This window comes from Macaca thibetana, chromosome 19 (genome assembly GCF_024542745.1).
Source record: "Macaca thibetana thibetana isolate TM-01 chromosome 19, ASM2454274v1, whole genome shotgun sequence".
Taxonomy (NCBI): Eukaryota; Metazoa; Chordata; class Mammalia; order Primates; family Cercopithecidae; genus Macaca; species Macaca thibetana.
Window position 1 is genome coordinate 30,259,690 of NC_065596.1, and position 16,020 is coordinate 30,275,709.

The following is a 16,020-nucleotide window of genomic DNA, read 5'->3' on the forward strand; positions in this document are numbered from 1 at the left end:
CGGGGTTGTCCAGGGTCCCAGTTTCCTTCCCTCTTGTTGAGGAGCTGTCTGCCTTGTTGCTGGGGTCATGACCCCTTTCCAGTGAGCCCAAGCCCAGTTTTTGCCTTTGGCTACCCCACAGACCTTCCCCAGTACCCCCAAATCCCATCAAGCTCTTTGTCCTGGCTTCCCTATCTTAGGGACCGCACCTCTGGCTACACAGTCACCTGACCAGACTTCCCAGGAGCCATTCTCACCTCTTTTTTTTTTTTTTTTTTTTTTTTTTTTTTTTGAGACGGAGTCTCACTGTCACCCAGGTTGAAGTACAGTGGCGTGATCTTGGCTCACTGCACGCTCTGCCTTCCGGGTTCATTCTCCTGCCTCAGCCTCCTGAGTAGCTGGGACTACAGGTGCCCACCCCCACACCCGGCTAATTTTTGTGTTTTTAGTAGAGATGAGGTTTTACCATGTTGGCCCAGGGTGGTCTCGAACTCCTGACCTCAGGCAATCCGCTCGCCTCAGTCTCACAAAGTGCTGGGATCACAGGCTGAGCCACCGTACCCAGCCTTTCTCTTTTCCTTTTCTACCTATCGCCCCCACAGCCGGGCAGCTCCCAGCCCTGCCTGGCCCCATCACCTGCACTCTTTCCCAGACCTGCCCAGCTCAGCCTCGTCCTCTGCTTCCAGCCCTGCCCCACCTCCATTTGTTCCTAGCTGGTCCATCAGCCTGGACTTCAGCCTCACTCCTCCAGTCTGTCCGCTAGTTGGCTTTAGGAGGCATCTTTCTACACTTATACTCACCCCTTCCCTGCTCTCAGCTCTCCCATGTTTCCCTAGTACCCACCAGAAAAAGCCCTTGCCCTTTCTGCCTCGTGTTGGAGGCCCAGTATGGTTTGGCCTGCACTGACCTGTCCACTCCCAGCTCCCATCTCCTCCATCAGCCTTGCCTCTTTATGATCTGACCTCTGGATGCACTCTTTTGGAAACCAACAATGCTGCTGCTTTAGACTTAAGTGAAGCCACAATTAACTGCTCTGAGCTCTCTCTCAAGGCTCAGCCTTTGTTTGACCTTGAACAAGGGTGACTCTGATGCCTCCTGTGAGCTTTTTTTTTTTTTTTTTTTTTTTTTTTGAGACAAAGTCTCACTCTTTATTTCCAGTGCAATGGTGCAATCTCGGTTCACCGCAACCTCTGCCTCCCGGGTTCAAGCGATTCTCCTGCCTCAGCCTCCCAAGTAGCTGGGATTACAGGCGCCTGACACCACATTCAGCTAATTTTGTATTTTTAGGAGAGACGGAGTTTCTCCATGTTGGTCAGGCTGTTCTCGAACTCCCGACCTCAGGTGATCCACCTGCCTTGGCCTCCCAAAGGGCTGAGATTACAGGCATGAGCCACCATGCCCAGCCCCTTTGTTTTTTTTTTTTTTGAGATAGAGTTTTACTCTTGTTACCCCGGCTGGAGTGCAATGGTGGGATCTCTGCTCACCGCAACCTCCGCCTCCCAGGTTCAAGGGATTCTCCTGCCTCAGCTTCCCGAGTAGCTGGGACTACAGGCATGCTCCACCATGCCCGGCCAATTTTGTATTTCTTAGTAGAGATGGGATTTCTCCATGTTGGTCAGGCTGGTCTCGAATTCCTGACCTCAGGTGATCCACCAGCCTTGGCCTCCCAAAGTGCTGGGATTACAGGAGGCTACAGCACTTTACGGGCCACAGTGCCCGGCTTTTTTTTTTTTTTTTTTTTTTTTTTTTTTTTTTTTGAGACTAGGTTCACTCTGCCACCCAGGCTATGCAATGGCACAGTCTTGACTCACTGCAACCTCCACTTCCTGGGTTCAAGCCATCCTCCTGCCTCAGCCTCCTGAGTAGCTGGGATTATAGGCATGTGCCACCACGCCTGGCTAATTTTTGTATTTTTAGTAGAGACAGGGTTTTACCGTGTTGGCTAGGCTGGTATCAAACTCCTGACTTCAGGTGGTCTGCCTCAGCCTCCCAAAGTGCTGGGATGACAGGTGTGAGCCACTGTGCCCGGCCTTCTCTGAGCTTCTTGCAGTTCCTGTGGTTCTGCCACAAGAGCACGTGGCACTGGTGCTTGCCTGTCAGTCTTCCCTAGTGGACTTGGACCTCCTGAAAGCAGGGATTTCTCTTCTGGTCCCCAGTGTTGAGAACAGCATCTGCTACACAGGTGGTCTCAGAGGAAGTTGGGATAACGAGCCTGCGTCCTGTCTTTTCTGCAGAGCGGGCAGTACCTGGGCGTCTGCTGAAAACCCGGGCGATGCGGGAGATGTACCGGAGCTATGTGGAGATGTTGGTGAGCACAGCACTTGACCCAGACATGATCCAGGCCCTGGAGGACACGCATGGTGAGCTGAGGCCTGCGGAGGAGGGGTGGGGGCTGACTCGGTCTGAGGGAGCAGGTGCTGAGGTCTTGGACCTGGTCTGAGAGAGGAGGGGCTGGGACCTGGAGTCCTGGGTCTGAGGGAGGAAGTCCCTGGGTCTGAGGGAGGAGGGGCTGGGGGCCTGGACTCCTGGGTCTGAGGGAGGAGGGGCTGGGGTCTGGACTCCCGGGTCTGAGGAAGGAGGGGTGGGGGTCTGGACTCCTGGGTCTGAGGGAGGAGGAGCTAAGGCCTGGACCTGGTCTGAGGGAGGAGGGGCTGGGGCCTAGAGTCCTGGGTCTGAGGGAGGAGGGGCTGGGGGCCTGGACTCCTGGGTCTGAGGGAGGAGGGGCTGAGGACCCAGACTCCTGGGTCTGAGGGAGGAGGGGCTGGGGGCCTGGACTCCTGGGTCTGAGGGAGGAGGGGCTGGGGGCCTGGACTCCCGGGTCTGAGGGAGGAGGGGACTGGGATTGGACTCCCGGGTCTGAGGGAGGAGCAGCTGGGGGCCTGGACTCCCGGGTCTGAGGGAGGAGCAGCTGGGGGCCTGGACTCCCGGGTCTGAGGGAGGAGCAGCTGGGGGCCTGGACTCCCGGGTCTGAGGGAGGAGCAGCTGGGGGCCTGGACTCCCGGGTCTGAGGGAGGAGCAGCTGGGGGCTTGGACTCCCGGGTCTGAGGGAGGAGCAGCTGGGGGTCTGGACTCCTGGGTCTGAGGGGCGAGGGAGCTGGGGCCAAGACTCCTGGGTCTGAAGGAGGAGGGGACTGGGGCCTTTACTTTTGTCTCTGAGTGGGAAGGGGATTTGGGGACCCAGACTCCATGACCCCACCTTGGCCCCCGTGCTTTGTGGGGCTGTGGCCTTCCTGACACCATGTCCTCATCCATCAGACGAGCTGTACCTGCCCCCCATGCGGAAGATCGACGGCCTGCTGAATGAGCACAAGAAGAAAGTCCTGAAGCGGCTGTCGCTAAGCCCAGCCCTGCAGGTGCCTGGGGGTCTGGGCGGGGGGTGTCTGGGGCCCAGGGTCCACATAGAGAAGACATGTACATGTTGGCTGCTATTGGGGAGGGTGATTCTTGGAAGGAGATCGTCCTTCTGGGCTCAGATGGAAGAAAAGTTGAGGGCAGGACTGTCAGGAGATCTCTGGGTTCTCAACAGCTGTGAAGCCCACGTGGGGAGGAGCTGTGGGCCTTGGGGCGGTGGAGGGGAGGTTTTGAAAGGCTAGGCTGTTGTTGCGGAGAGTAAGTGTGGAGCCAAACAGACTAGGCCTGCACCCAAGGCTGGCGCTGGACTGGTAGCTTCTTCGTGAGTCCAATGCAGGCTATTAGGATCCCAGGCTTCCGTGTTAAGTCATCTGTATGATTTCCCTTCTGGGATATTCTGGGATGGAATATCAGGGCTCTGAAATCCAATGGTAAACTAAACTGGCTCTGAGGATTCTGGTTGGGATGTTAGTGTGGCACTTAGAATTCCGGGATAGAGTGTTAGGGTAACTGAGGCTTCTGGAATCGAATGTTATTCTGGCTTTGAGAATTCTGGAAGACTTGTAGTGAGTCTGAGAATTCTAGGCTGATACTAAGAATTCTGGGATAGGCTGTGAGGCTGGCGCTGAGATGGCTGGTGGGAAGTTAGTCTTAGAAGATATACAGGCCGGGCGCGGTGGCTCAAGCCTGTAATCCCAGCACTTTGGGAGGCCGAGACAGGCGGATCACAAGGTCAGGAGATCGAGACCATCCTGGCTAACCTGGTGAAACCCCGTCTCTACTAAAAAATACAAAAAAACTAGCCGGGCGAGGTAGTGGGCGCCTGTAGTCCCAGCTACTTGGGAGGCTGAGGCAGGAGAATGGCGTAAACCCGGGAGGCGGAGCTTGCAGTGAGCTGAGATCCGGCCACTGCACTCTAGCCTGGGCGACAGAGCGAGACTACGTCTCAAAAAAAAAAAAAAAAAAAAAAAAAAAAAAAAAAGAAGATATACAGGGAGGCCGGGCGCGGTGACTCACGCCTGTGATCCTAGCACTTTGGGAAGCCAAGGCTGGCCTGAGGTCAAGAGTTCGAGACCACCCTGGCCAACAGGGTGAAATCCTGTCTCTACTCAAAATAAAAAATTAGCTGGGTGTGGTGGGGGGCGCCTGTAGTCTTAGCTTCCCGGGAGGCTGAGGCAGGAGAATTGGTTGAACCCAGGAGGTGGAGCTTGCAGTGAGCCGAGATGGCACCACTGCACTCCAGCCTGGGCGACAGAGCAAAGGCTGTCTCCAAAAAGGAAAATATATGGGGAAATATTAGTCTGACTCTGAGAATTTTGAGTGAGATAGTAGTTTTCTCAGAATGATGGGTGGGATGTTAGAATGACTGATAATTCTGGAATGGATTCTTAGACTGGTGTGGAGAAATCTAAGCTGGAATGTTATGCTGGCTCTGAAAATTTGGGGGTAGAGTGCTGGGTGAGTTGGAAAATTCTGGGTAGCATTAGGTTATAAAAACTCTGGAGGGGCCGGGCGCGGTGGCTCAAGCCTGTAATCCCAGCACTTTGGGAGGCCGAGACGGGCGGATCACGAGGTCGGGAGATCGAGACCGTCCTGGCTAACACGGTGAAACCCCGTCTCTACTAAAAAAATACAAAAAACTAGCCGGGCGAGGTGGTGGGCGCCTGTAGTCCCAGCTACTCGGGAGGCTGAGGCAGGAGAATGGCATGAACCCGGGAGGCGGAGCTTGCAGTGAGCTGAGATCCGGCCACTGCACTCCAGCCTGGGCAACAGAGCGAGACTCCGTCTCAAAAAAAATAAAAAATAAAAAATAAAAACTCTGGAGGATATGAATCTAGTCTATAAATTCTGAGACGGATTGTTAGGCTGGCACTGAGGATTCTGGTGAGATGTTACACTAGGGTGGATAATCCCGGTGTAGGATATTAGGGTAGGTCTGAGAAGTATGTGTTATTAGTCGGGAGTTAGAATTCTAGGGTAGATGACTGGGTGCGATGGCTCACACCAGTAATCCCAGTACTTTGGGAGGCTAAGGCAGGCGGATCACGAGGTCAGGAGATCAAGACCATCCTGGCTAACATGGTGAAACCCTGTCTCTACTAAAAATATAGAAAAAATTAGCCAGGCATGGTGGTGGGTGCCTGTAGTCCCAGCTACTTGGGAGGCTGAGGCAGGAGAATGGTGTGAGCCCAGGAGGTGGAGTTTGCAGTGAGCCGAGGTCGCGCCACTGCGCTCCAGTCTGGGCAACAGAGCGAGACTTTGTCTCAAAAAAAAAAAAAAAAAGAATTCTGGGGTAGATGGTTAGGATGGGACTGAGAATTCTGGGGTAGATGGTTAGGATGGGAGGGGGAATTCTGGGATAGATGGTTAGGATGTGAGGGGGAATTCTGGGATAGGTGGTTAGGATGGGGCTGGGAATTCTGGGATAGATGGTTAGGATGTGAGGGGGAATTCTGGGATAGGTGGTTAGGATGTGAGTGGGAATTCTGGGGTAGATGATTAGGATGGGAGTGGGAATTCTGGGGTAGATGGTTAGGATCAGGCTGGGAATTCTGGGATAGATGGTTAGGATGTGAGGGGGAATTCTGGGATAGATGGTTAGGATATGAGGGGGAATTCTGGGATAGATGGTTAGGATGGGGCTGGGAATTCTGGGGTAGATGGTTAGGATGGGACTGGGAATTCTGGGATAGATGGTTAGGATGGGACTGGGAATTCTGGGATAGGTGGTTAGGATGTGAGTGGGAATTCTGGGGTAGATGGTTAGGATGGGGCTGGGAATTCTGGGGTAGATGGTTGGATGGGAGTGGGAATTCTGGGGTAGATGGTTAGGATGGGGCTGGGAATTCTGGGATAGATGGTTAGGATGGTGCTGGGAATTCTGGGGTAGAATTTTGGGTGACACTGAGAATTTGAGCCAGGCCAGAAAGCACAGTGTAAGCTTCACTGGTCAGGCCCAGCCTCCTCTGTCCTTTGAGGAGACCAAGACTCCAGTTGTCTCTGCTGATCTGCAAACTGGGGGAAACTGAGGCACAGATCTGAGGCCTGGCTGTTGAGTTTGGGGTGTGTGGGTCCAGGGCAGCGTCCAGCTGACCCATCGGCTTCCCGCAGGATGCCCTGCACACGTTCCCACAGCTGCAAGTGGAGCAGAGTGGGGAGGGCTCCCCGGAAGAGGGGGCTGTGCGGCTGCGGCCCGCCGGGGAACCGTACAACCGCAAGACACTCAGCAAGCTCAAGAGGAGCGTGGTCAGAGCCCAGGTGGGCCCTGGGGCCAGGGCTGGGAGTGGGGAGTGTGGCAGTGTGTGCGGAGGGAGGAGAGGGGCTGCCCAGCGCCGGGCCAGAGGGGCTGAGGCATCTCCACTCCTACCCAGGAGTTCAAGGTCGAGCTGGAAAAGTCGGGATACTATACGCTCTACCATTCACTCCACCACTATAAATACCACACCTTCCTGCGCTGCCGGGACCAGGTGAGCCCCACCCACAGCACCCATCACCCTGGGATTCCAACCCTTGTGACCTCCTCTCGGGATCCGAGGGTCCAAGCCCAGCCCCATCCTGCCGCAGACCCAAGAGTTTAGGTCTTTCTAACTTGGACTTAAGGATGCAGCCCCCAGCCCTGGTCTCCCTGGGACACTGACATCTGACTCCCCAGGTCCCAGCCCCTTCCCTCCCCAGAGGCCGCTTTGCCACCCTTCCCAGTGCCGTGTTTGACCCCTGCAGACCCTGGCCATCGAGGGCGGCGCCGAGGACCTGGGCCAGGAGGAGGTGGTCCAGCAGTGCATGCGGAACCAGCCGTGGCTGGAACAGCTCTTTGATTCCTTCAGTGACCTGCTGGCCCAAGCACAGGCCCACAGCCGCTGTGGGTGACCCTGCCCCAGCCTGTGACGGGGGCGCCTCCTCCATGAACCAAGAACTGGGACAGAACCGTGTCCTCAGGAGCTAACCCCTGGGCTCCGTCGCCGGGAAAGGGGGTCATGGGTCAGGGTGTGTCTGTGCTGCCCCCTCCAGGGCAGGGTTCAGAGTCCGACTCCCCCCTCTCCCGAGCCCCCTCCACTCCCTCCCCATTCCTCCCACTGTTCGGTGTACAGAGAAATTATTTATATATATGTATAAATGTCTATTTAGTAACGGTTTCCCTCTCCCCTTGCCCCGACCCCCCCTCCACAGCCACAGCCCCCGCCCCCTCCACCTTGTACATAATGTATAGGAAAAGTCTATGTATGGCTGGGGGGGGTGGGGTGGCTTCAGAGAGCTGGGGGACCCCTTCCCCCCAAGTCCCCCCTGCAGGCCAAGATCTTTGCTAAAGGCCATTCCCTCCCCAGGGCATTTGGCATCGGGTGGGAGGGGAAAACGCATCTTGTTAATTATTTTTAATCTTATTTATTGTACATACCTGGGGCAGGGGGCTGGGGAGGTGGAGAGGGGAGAAGGGTCCCCTCTCTCTGCCCCTCCCACTCCTTTTCTACGGCGATTTGTCTGTGTCTGGCCCCCACCCGCTGCCCCCCCCCTTGTTGTCTGGATGTGGTTCTATTTTTTATCGGTCTCCTTTCCCCTCCTCCCTGTTCTCGCCCCCTCCACCCCACCCCCTGCTCCCACCACCCTTTGTCTCTCGCTCTTTCTTGGGCTTCTGTACAACTCAACTTGTATACACTGTGTACACACAACCAGCCAAACGAAAACCCAACGGCAAACACTTTACCGGCAGGCTGGAGTGCCTCTGTCCTGCGGCGCTGGGGTGGGTGGCAGTGGTGGCAGGGGCAGAGGGTCTGGAACAGGACTTTCCTAGAGCCCTGGGCAGTGGGGGGCCTGAGGCTGGCATATGTTCTGTGTCCCCACGCAGCAAAGTATCCCACCCTGAAATTTAATGACTTCAGACAACACATACTTATCATTGGAGGGTTTCTTTTGTTTTTTAGCTAAAGACAGGATTTCGCTCTGTCACCTAGGCTGGAGTGCAGTGGTGTGATCATAGCTCACTGCAGCCTCCAACTCCCTGGCTCAAGCGATCCTCCTGCCTCAGCCTCCCAAAGTGACGGGATTATAGGCAAGAGCCACTGTGCCTGGCTCTGTGTTCCTTATGTTACCCAGGCTGGCCTTGAACTTCTGGGCTTAAAGGATCCTCCTGCCCCAGTCTCAAGTAGCTGGCATTACAGGTGCATGCCACCACACCCAGCTCAAACCCTGTGGGTTTTTTTTTTTTTTTTTTTTTTTTTTTTGGAGACAGAGTCTCGCTCTGTTGCCCAGGCTGGAGTGCAGTGGTTCAGTCTTGGCTCATGCAACCTCAACCTCCCCAGTTCAAGCGATTCTCCTGCCTCAGCCTCCCAAGTAGCTGGGATTACAGGGGCCTACCACTACATCCGGCTAACTTTTGTATTTTTAGTAGATACGGGGGTTTCACCATGTTGGCCAGGCTCGTCTCGAACTCCTGACCTCAAGTGATGCGCCAACCTCAGCCTCTCAAAGAGATTACAGGTGTGAGCCACCGCACCTGGCCTCAAGTCCTGTATTGAATCCAAGTGAGCGGTCCATGGTACAGCACTCTCGGAGTTCCCCAAGAGCTTGTAGAAATGTAGAATCCGCACGGGCAGCAGACAAGGAGAGGGCAGGTCGAATAGGACTGTTTCCCCTCCTCCCACCCTTAAAGGAAAAGATGGAGAATCTCAGGCTGTTGCTCCGATCTACTTGATCAGAACCCACTTTTTAGTAAAATGCCAAGAGGATTCTCAAGCACATTCAAGTTTGAAGAACCGTGTTCTAGAATAAGAAGGTTAAAAATGTACAGGTTGGCTGGGCACGGTGGCTTACGGCTGTAATCCTAGCACTTGCGGGGGGCCGGGGTGGGTGGATGACTTGAGGTCAGGAGTTCGAGACCAGCCTGGCCAACGTCGTGAAACCCCGTCTGTACTAAAAATACAAAAATCAGCTGGACGTGGTGGCGTGTGCCTATAATCCCAGCTATTTGGGAGGCTGAGGCAGGAGAATTGCTTAAAACGAGGAGGCGGAGGTTACAGTGAGTTGAGATCTTGCCATTGGGCCACTCCAGCCCTGGTGACAGAGCTAGACTCCATCTCAAAAAATGAAAAATGTGGAGGTCACCTGGCAATATTTTAGAACCCAGCCTATGAAGCAGTGAACAGGCTGTTGTCATTCTAGAGCCTAGGTGGAGGGACCACAAGTGTTCCAGAACCCTGGCTTAGTCCGTGGGTAGGGACCCAGTGTGAGATTTGAGGGTGGAACATCAGCATTCCAGATGCCCTTTTAGGTGAGATTGAGGAAGAACCCTCATCGTTCTAGAACCTTGAGTATCGTTCCAGGGGTGTCCAAGGAGAGAATATAGTCGTGGGTTCTTTGTGTCTGATTGGACCAGTAAAGCCCCTTCCTCATCCCTCTTTTTTGTTTATTATTAGAAACAAATTAAAAACCATGGCTTCAGGCTACTAAAAGCCTGAAACAGAACAACAAAATAAGGTGGGTTGGACAAATTTGGACTCTAGACCATCACGTTACAGTTTGTTTTTTTTTTTTTTTTTTTTGGACAGAGTCTCTGTCACCCAGGCTGGAGTGCAGTGGTGTGATCTTGGCTCACTGCAAGCTCCGCCTCCCGGGTTCACGCCATTCTCCTGCCTCAGCCTCCCAAGTAGCTGGGACTACAGGACCCGCCACCACTCCGGCTAATTTTTTTTTTTTTTTTGTATTTTTAGTAGAGACGGGGTTTCACCGTGTTAGCCAGGATGGTCTCGATCTGACCTCATGATCAGCCTGCCTTGGCCTCCCAAAGTGCTGGAATTATGGGCAAGAGCCACCGCTCCTGGCCACATGTTACAGATTTTAGAGCCCTGGTTTCAGACTAGAGGATGGATAGTAGCATTTGAGAACCATAATGGGCAAGTCAACAATAGACCTTGAGGCCAGGCGTGGTGGCTCACGGTTGTAATCCCAGCACTTTGGGAGGTGGAGATGAGCTGGTCACCTGAGGTCAGGAGGTTGAGACTAGCATGGTAAAAACTCACTCTCCTTTTTTTTTTTTTTTGAGACAGAGTCTTTTTTTTTTTTTTTTTTTTTTTTTTTTTTTTTTTTTTTTTTTTTTTTTGAGATGGAGTCTCGCTCTGTCACCCAGGCTGGAGTGCAGTGGCCGGATCTCAGCTCACTGCAAGCTCCGCCTCCCGGGTTTACGCCATTCTCCGGCCTCAGCCTCCCGAGTAGCTGGGACTACAGGCGCCCGCCACCTCGCCCGGCTAGTTTTTTGTATTTCTTAATAGAGACGGGGTTTCACCGTGTTAGCCAGGATGGTCTCGATCTCCTGACCTCGTGATCCGCCCGTCTCGGCCTCCCAAAGTGCTGGGATTACAGGCTTGAGCCACCGCGCCCGGCCGAGACAGAGTCTTGCTCTGTCTCCCAGGCTGGAGTGCAATGGTGCTATCTTGGCTCACTGCAACCTCCAACTCCCAAGTTCAAGCGATTCTCCTGCCTCAGCGTCCTGAGTAGCTGGGATAACAGGTGCATGTCACCACTCCTGGCTAGTTTTTGTATTTTTAGTAGAGACGGGGTTTCACCATGTTAGTCAGGCTGATCTTGAACTCCTGACCTCGTGATCTGCCCATCTCAACCTCCCAAAGTGCTGGGATTATAGGCATGAGCCGCTGCACCCGGCAAACCCTATCTCTCTTAAAATTACAAAAATTAGCCGGGCGTGGTGGCTTGCGCCTGCTACTCAGAAGGCTGAGCAGGAGATTTGCTTGGGAGACTGAGGTTGCAGTGAGCCCAGATCGCTCCACCACACTCTAGCCTGGGCAACAGAGTGAGACTCCGTCTTAAAAAATTTAAAAAAGGATCATGAACTTTCTAGATTCATTGAGTTAAGAGGACTGAGTACAAACCATTACTGTGCTTGAACTGTGGCCTGTAGGGGTGCAGCCTTTGATGGGAAGCCACACACTCAAGGTCCTGGACGAGGCTGTCAAACTGAGGCCAAATGCCAGGTGAAAGTGGCTTATGCCTATAATCTCAGCACTCTGGGAGGCCAGGGCAGGAGGATTGCTTGAGTCCAGCCTGGGCAACATGGTGAGACCCTCATGTCTACAAAAAAAAAAAAAAAAAAAGTTAAAATTGAGGCCAAAGGATTGGCATTGTCCCAGGTCAGAGTTCCAGGATGGAAAGTGGGTGTTCTTTTTTTTTTTTTTTTTTTTTTTTTTTCCGTTTTTGAGACAGAGTCTCGCTTTGTTACCCAAGCTTGAGTGCAGTGGCATGATCTCGACTCATTGCAACCTCTGCCCCCTGGGTTCAAGCCATTCTTCTACCTCAGCTTCCCGAGCAGCTGGAATTAAAGGCACGTGCCACCATGCCCATTTAATTTTTGTATGTTTAGTAAAGACGGGGTTTTACCATGTTGGCCAGGATGGTCCCTAACTCCTGATCTCAGGTGATCCGCCCGCCTCGGCCTCCCAAAGTGCTGGGATTGATTAGAGGTATGAGCCACCATGCTCGGCCTGGAGTAGAGTGTTGTGAGCGTGGACAGTGAGGTCAGGAATCGTCCCTTTAGGGACAGAATCACCTTGTGGTTGGCCTTTGGTATCCAGCTGCCCAAATTAGAATCCCAGCTGCAGCACTAACCGGGCAGGTTGGGTAACAGACCCCATCTTCACCTTTGCCATCTGTTAAACGGGCTTTTGTCAAAATGAAGGAAGACAACCAGTTTGGATCACCTGGCCTGCAGCTCCTGTGACCTGTAGCAGGAGATCTAGAGAAGCTTAACAGAGGTCCATGACATGACAGAAAAGGAGGAGAGAGACAGAAAGATAAAGATGGAGATATTGGCCAGGCATGGTGGCTCATGCCTGTAATCCCAGCACCTTGGGAGGCCAGGGCGGGTGGATTACCTGAGGTCAGGAGTTCGAGACCAGCCTGGCCAGCGTGCTGAAACCCTGCCTCTACTGAAAATACAAAAATTTGTCGGGCATGGCCAGGTGCTGTGGCTCACGCCTATAATCCCAGCACTTTGGGAGGCTGAGGCGGGCAGATCACCTGATGTCGGGAGTTCAAGACCAGCCTGACCAACATGGAGAAGCCCTGTCTCTACTAAAAATACAAAATCAGCCGGGGTGGTGGTGCATACCTGTAATCCCAGCTACTCGGGAGGCTGAATCGCTTGAGCCCGGGAGGCAGAGGTTGCGGTGAGCCGAGATCACGCCATTGCACTTCAGCCTGGGCGACCAGTGAAACTCCATCTCAAAAAAAAAAAAAAATTGGTCGGGCATGCTGGCAGGCGCCTGTAATCCCAGCTACTTGGGAGGCTGAGGCAGAAGAATTGCTTGAGTCTGGGAGACGGAGGTTGCAGTGAGCCAAGATCATGCCACTGCACTCCAGCCTGAGTGGCAGAATGAGACTCCGCCTCGGGGGGAAAAAAAAAAGATGGGGACATCAAAACCTGGAAAGCTTTAGAATCGTTGCTAGGGTCTGCCAGAGCACAGGGGAGGGGAGGAACCGAATACATAATTTCTGGCACTAACAGTGTCTAGGGAGATGCCAGTCTTTTCGATGTTGTCTGTTGATCTTTGGGACACTGGTGGCTGTAAACCTTCCAAAATGGTCTGCCAGTTGTGTGGAGCATTTGGGGGCAAGCGGTAACTTTTGTCACATTCTTAAAGTGCATCTCGGTCCTGCTAGAAGCAGGGTGCCCCAGCCAAGAAGTTGGCCCCATTGGGCGGTGTAGGAAAGACTCTGATCCTCTGCAGGGATCATGTGGATGGTGAGATCTGGGAAGAGAGATGTTGGCACAGGACTCCTTCCTGTTGGGGGTGCAGTATCCGCAGCTGGGGCTTAGGTGGAAGTGTCAGAGCTTGTTTGGAAACTGATTGAAACATTGCCCACCCTCTTGCCCCACCACTCCCCATCCAGCAGGGGTGGACCCCTGGTGTGCAGAGGTCCTAGCAGGAAAGAGAGCCAACAAGTGACATAGTACATCCGAGCCGTACTTTTTCCCAGGGAAGAAGGTTGAGAACAGGCCAAAGGTTCTGTGATAATAGAACCTGGAAAGGGATATTAGCTAATCAGTGTTTTTTTTTTTTTTTTTTAGAGACAGTATCGCTCTTGTTGCCCAGGCTGGAGTGCAATGGCACACTCTCGGCTCACTGCAACCTCCGCCTCCCGGGTTCAAGCGATTCTCCTGCCTCAGCCTCCCAAGTAGCTGGGATTACAGACGCCCACTACCACACCCGGCTAATTTTTGTATTTTTAGTAGAGATGGGGGTTTCACCATGTTGGCCAGGCTGGTCTTGAATTCCTGTCCTTAGGTGATTCGCCCGCCTTACCCTCCCAAAGTGCTGGGATTACAGGCGTGAGCCACTGTGTCCAGCCCGCTAATCAGTGTTTTAATCCGGGATACAGAGGGACATTCATGGTTCTGGGGCAGAATGGAGAAGTGTCGGCCAGTCATTGATGGTGAGCACTTAGTATGCGCCAGGCTCATTCCTCCTCTGCAATCGTCTCCTTTAGCCTCGCGCTCACCCTGTGAAGTGGTTTTGTATTTGCCCCCATTTTACAGATGAGACTGAAGTGGCAGAGCTGGATTTGAATTCAGGCAGCCTGGCCTTGCAAAGGCCATACTCCACCCTAGGACTAGGAAGCAGGTTCCAGGATGGGTGCGAGTAGAACCTTCAGGGATCAGGACCTGGGGCACAGGAAGCAGATGGTTGACTGCTGACAGGTGGAGCCTCAAGTTCAGGGCATGGGGACATCTTGGTTGAGGGTTTTAGCCTGGCGTGTTGGGTAGGGCTTTAAAGATGGCCGGTCACACAGGCTTGGGAGGTGAGTGGACGGTAGTCTCCAGTTAACTTCAGCCTTCTAGGGTAGCAAATAGTGCACAGGACTGCCCCTCACCCCCACTAGAGCTTAGGTGGGATGGGGGAGAGCCTTTTTTTTTTTTGAGGCGGAGTCTCACTCTGTCGCCCAGCCTGGAGTGCAGTGGCCGGATCTCAGCTCACTGCAAACTCCGCCTCCCGGGTTCACGCCATTCTCCTGCCTCAGCCACCCGAGTAGCTGGGACTACAGGCGCCTGCCACCTCGCCCGGCTAGTTTTTTGTATTTTTTAGTAGAGACGGAGTTTCACCAAGTTAGCCAGGATGGTCTCGATCTCCTGACCTCGTGATCCTCCCGTCTTGGCCTCCCAAAATGCTGGGATTACAGGCTTGAGCCACCGCGCCCGGCGGGGGAGAGTCTTAAGTGTTCCCAGGCTGGGCACGGTGGCTCATGCCTGTAATCCCAGAGCTTTGGGAGGCCGAGGCAGGAGGATTGCTTAAAGGGAGTTCAAGACCAGTGTGGGCAACGCCGCAAGACCCCCATCTCCAAAACAAAATGAAAAAGTAGCCAGGTGTGCGCTCGTAGTCCCAGCTACTTGGGAGGCCGAGGCAGGAGGATCACTTGAACCCAGGAGGTTGAGGCTGCAGAGTTGTGATCATGCAACTGCACTCCAGCCTGGGCAACAGAGCGGCACCCTGTGTCAAATAAATACATAAAATGTAAAAAACGAAGGGCTTCTTGGGAGGCTGAGGCGGGTGGATCACGAGGTCAGGAGATCGAGACCATCCTGGCTAACACAGTGAAACCCTGTCTCTACCAAACAAAATACAGAAAATTAGCCGGGTGTGGTGGTGGGCGCCTGTAGTCCCAGCTACTCGGGAGGCTGAGGCAGGAGAATGGCGTGAACCTGGGAGGTGGAGCTTGCAGTAAGCTGAGATTGGGCCACTGCACTCCAGCCTGGGCGACAGAGCGAGACTCCATCTAAAAAAAAAAAAAAAAAAACATGTTCCTAGGACACAGATGGGCTTTGGGCTTCCAGACTGAAGTGTGTCATCCACTTACCCACTGTGGCCTTAAGACACCCGACACTTCTGCTCCTCCCAGGACAGAATAGGGGGGTTGGATGGGGGGTGTCCACATTGACCCCAAATTGGATTTAGTGTTTAGATTCAGATGTCAGTGCCACTGGGAACTTTCTGGAACTGAGGACTTGCCAGACAGCTGCTTGGACACCATTCCACCCACCTGTCCCTTCTCGATGTACATTGAAGGTGAGAATGGGACAGGCAGGGTTTGTAGCAGTTGCTTCCTGTCTCTTTTTATTTTTGTAGACAGGGCGTAGCTCTTGCCCAGGCTGGTCTCAAACTCCTGGCCTCAAGTGATCCACCCGCTTCGGTCTCCCAAAATACTGGGCTTACAAGCTTGAGCTACCACACCCAGCTGAGTTGCTGCCTGTTTCCAATGTCCTAGAACGTTCTATTGGAACGTTCTAGAAAGCACTATGCAATAGCCCACTCAGCAATGATAGGAATGTTGTCTATTTGCCCTATCTATTAAGATAGCCACTAGAGGCCGGGCGCGGTGGCTGACGCCTGTAATCCCAGCACTTTGGGAGGCCAAGGCAGGCAGATCACTTGAGGCCAGGAGTTCCAGACTAGTCTGGCCAATGTGGTGAAACCCTGTCTCTACCAAAAACACAAAAATTATCCGGACATGGTGGCACGCGCCTGTAGTCCCAGATACTCAGGAGGCTGAGGCAGGAGAATCGCTTGAGCCCAGGAAACAGAGGTTGCAGTGAGTGGAAATCCTGCCACTGCACTCCAGCCTGGGTAACAGAGTGAGCCTCTGTCTCAAAAAAAAAAAAAAAAGCCACTAGCCATGTGTGACAACTGAGGT

General features: G+C 53.5%; 1 protein-coding gene across 1 annotated transcript in view; it reads left to right on the forward strand.

The window, feature by feature from the left end:
- The window catches only part of PRR12 (proline rich 12), a 104,284-nt gene that overhangs the window by 30,792 nt on the left and 57,472 nt on the right, over positions 1 to 16,020 (forward strand). Inside the window, exons 10-14 of the mRNA XM_050771440.1 lie at positions 2,214 to 2,339; positions 3,235 to 3,332; positions 6,442 to 6,588; positions 6,702 to 6,797; positions 7,051 to 8,028. Coding sequence (XP_050627397.1) covers positions 2,214 to 2,339; positions 3,235 to 3,332; positions 6,442 to 6,588; positions 6,702 to 6,797; positions 7,051 to 7,197 — 614 coding nt within the window. The 3' untranslated portion in view covers positions 7,198 to 8,028. Of the gene's footprint in view, positions 1 to 2,213; positions 2,340 to 3,234; positions 3,333 to 6,441; positions 6,589 to 6,701; positions 6,798 to 7,050 lie in introns of the transcript that reaches the window.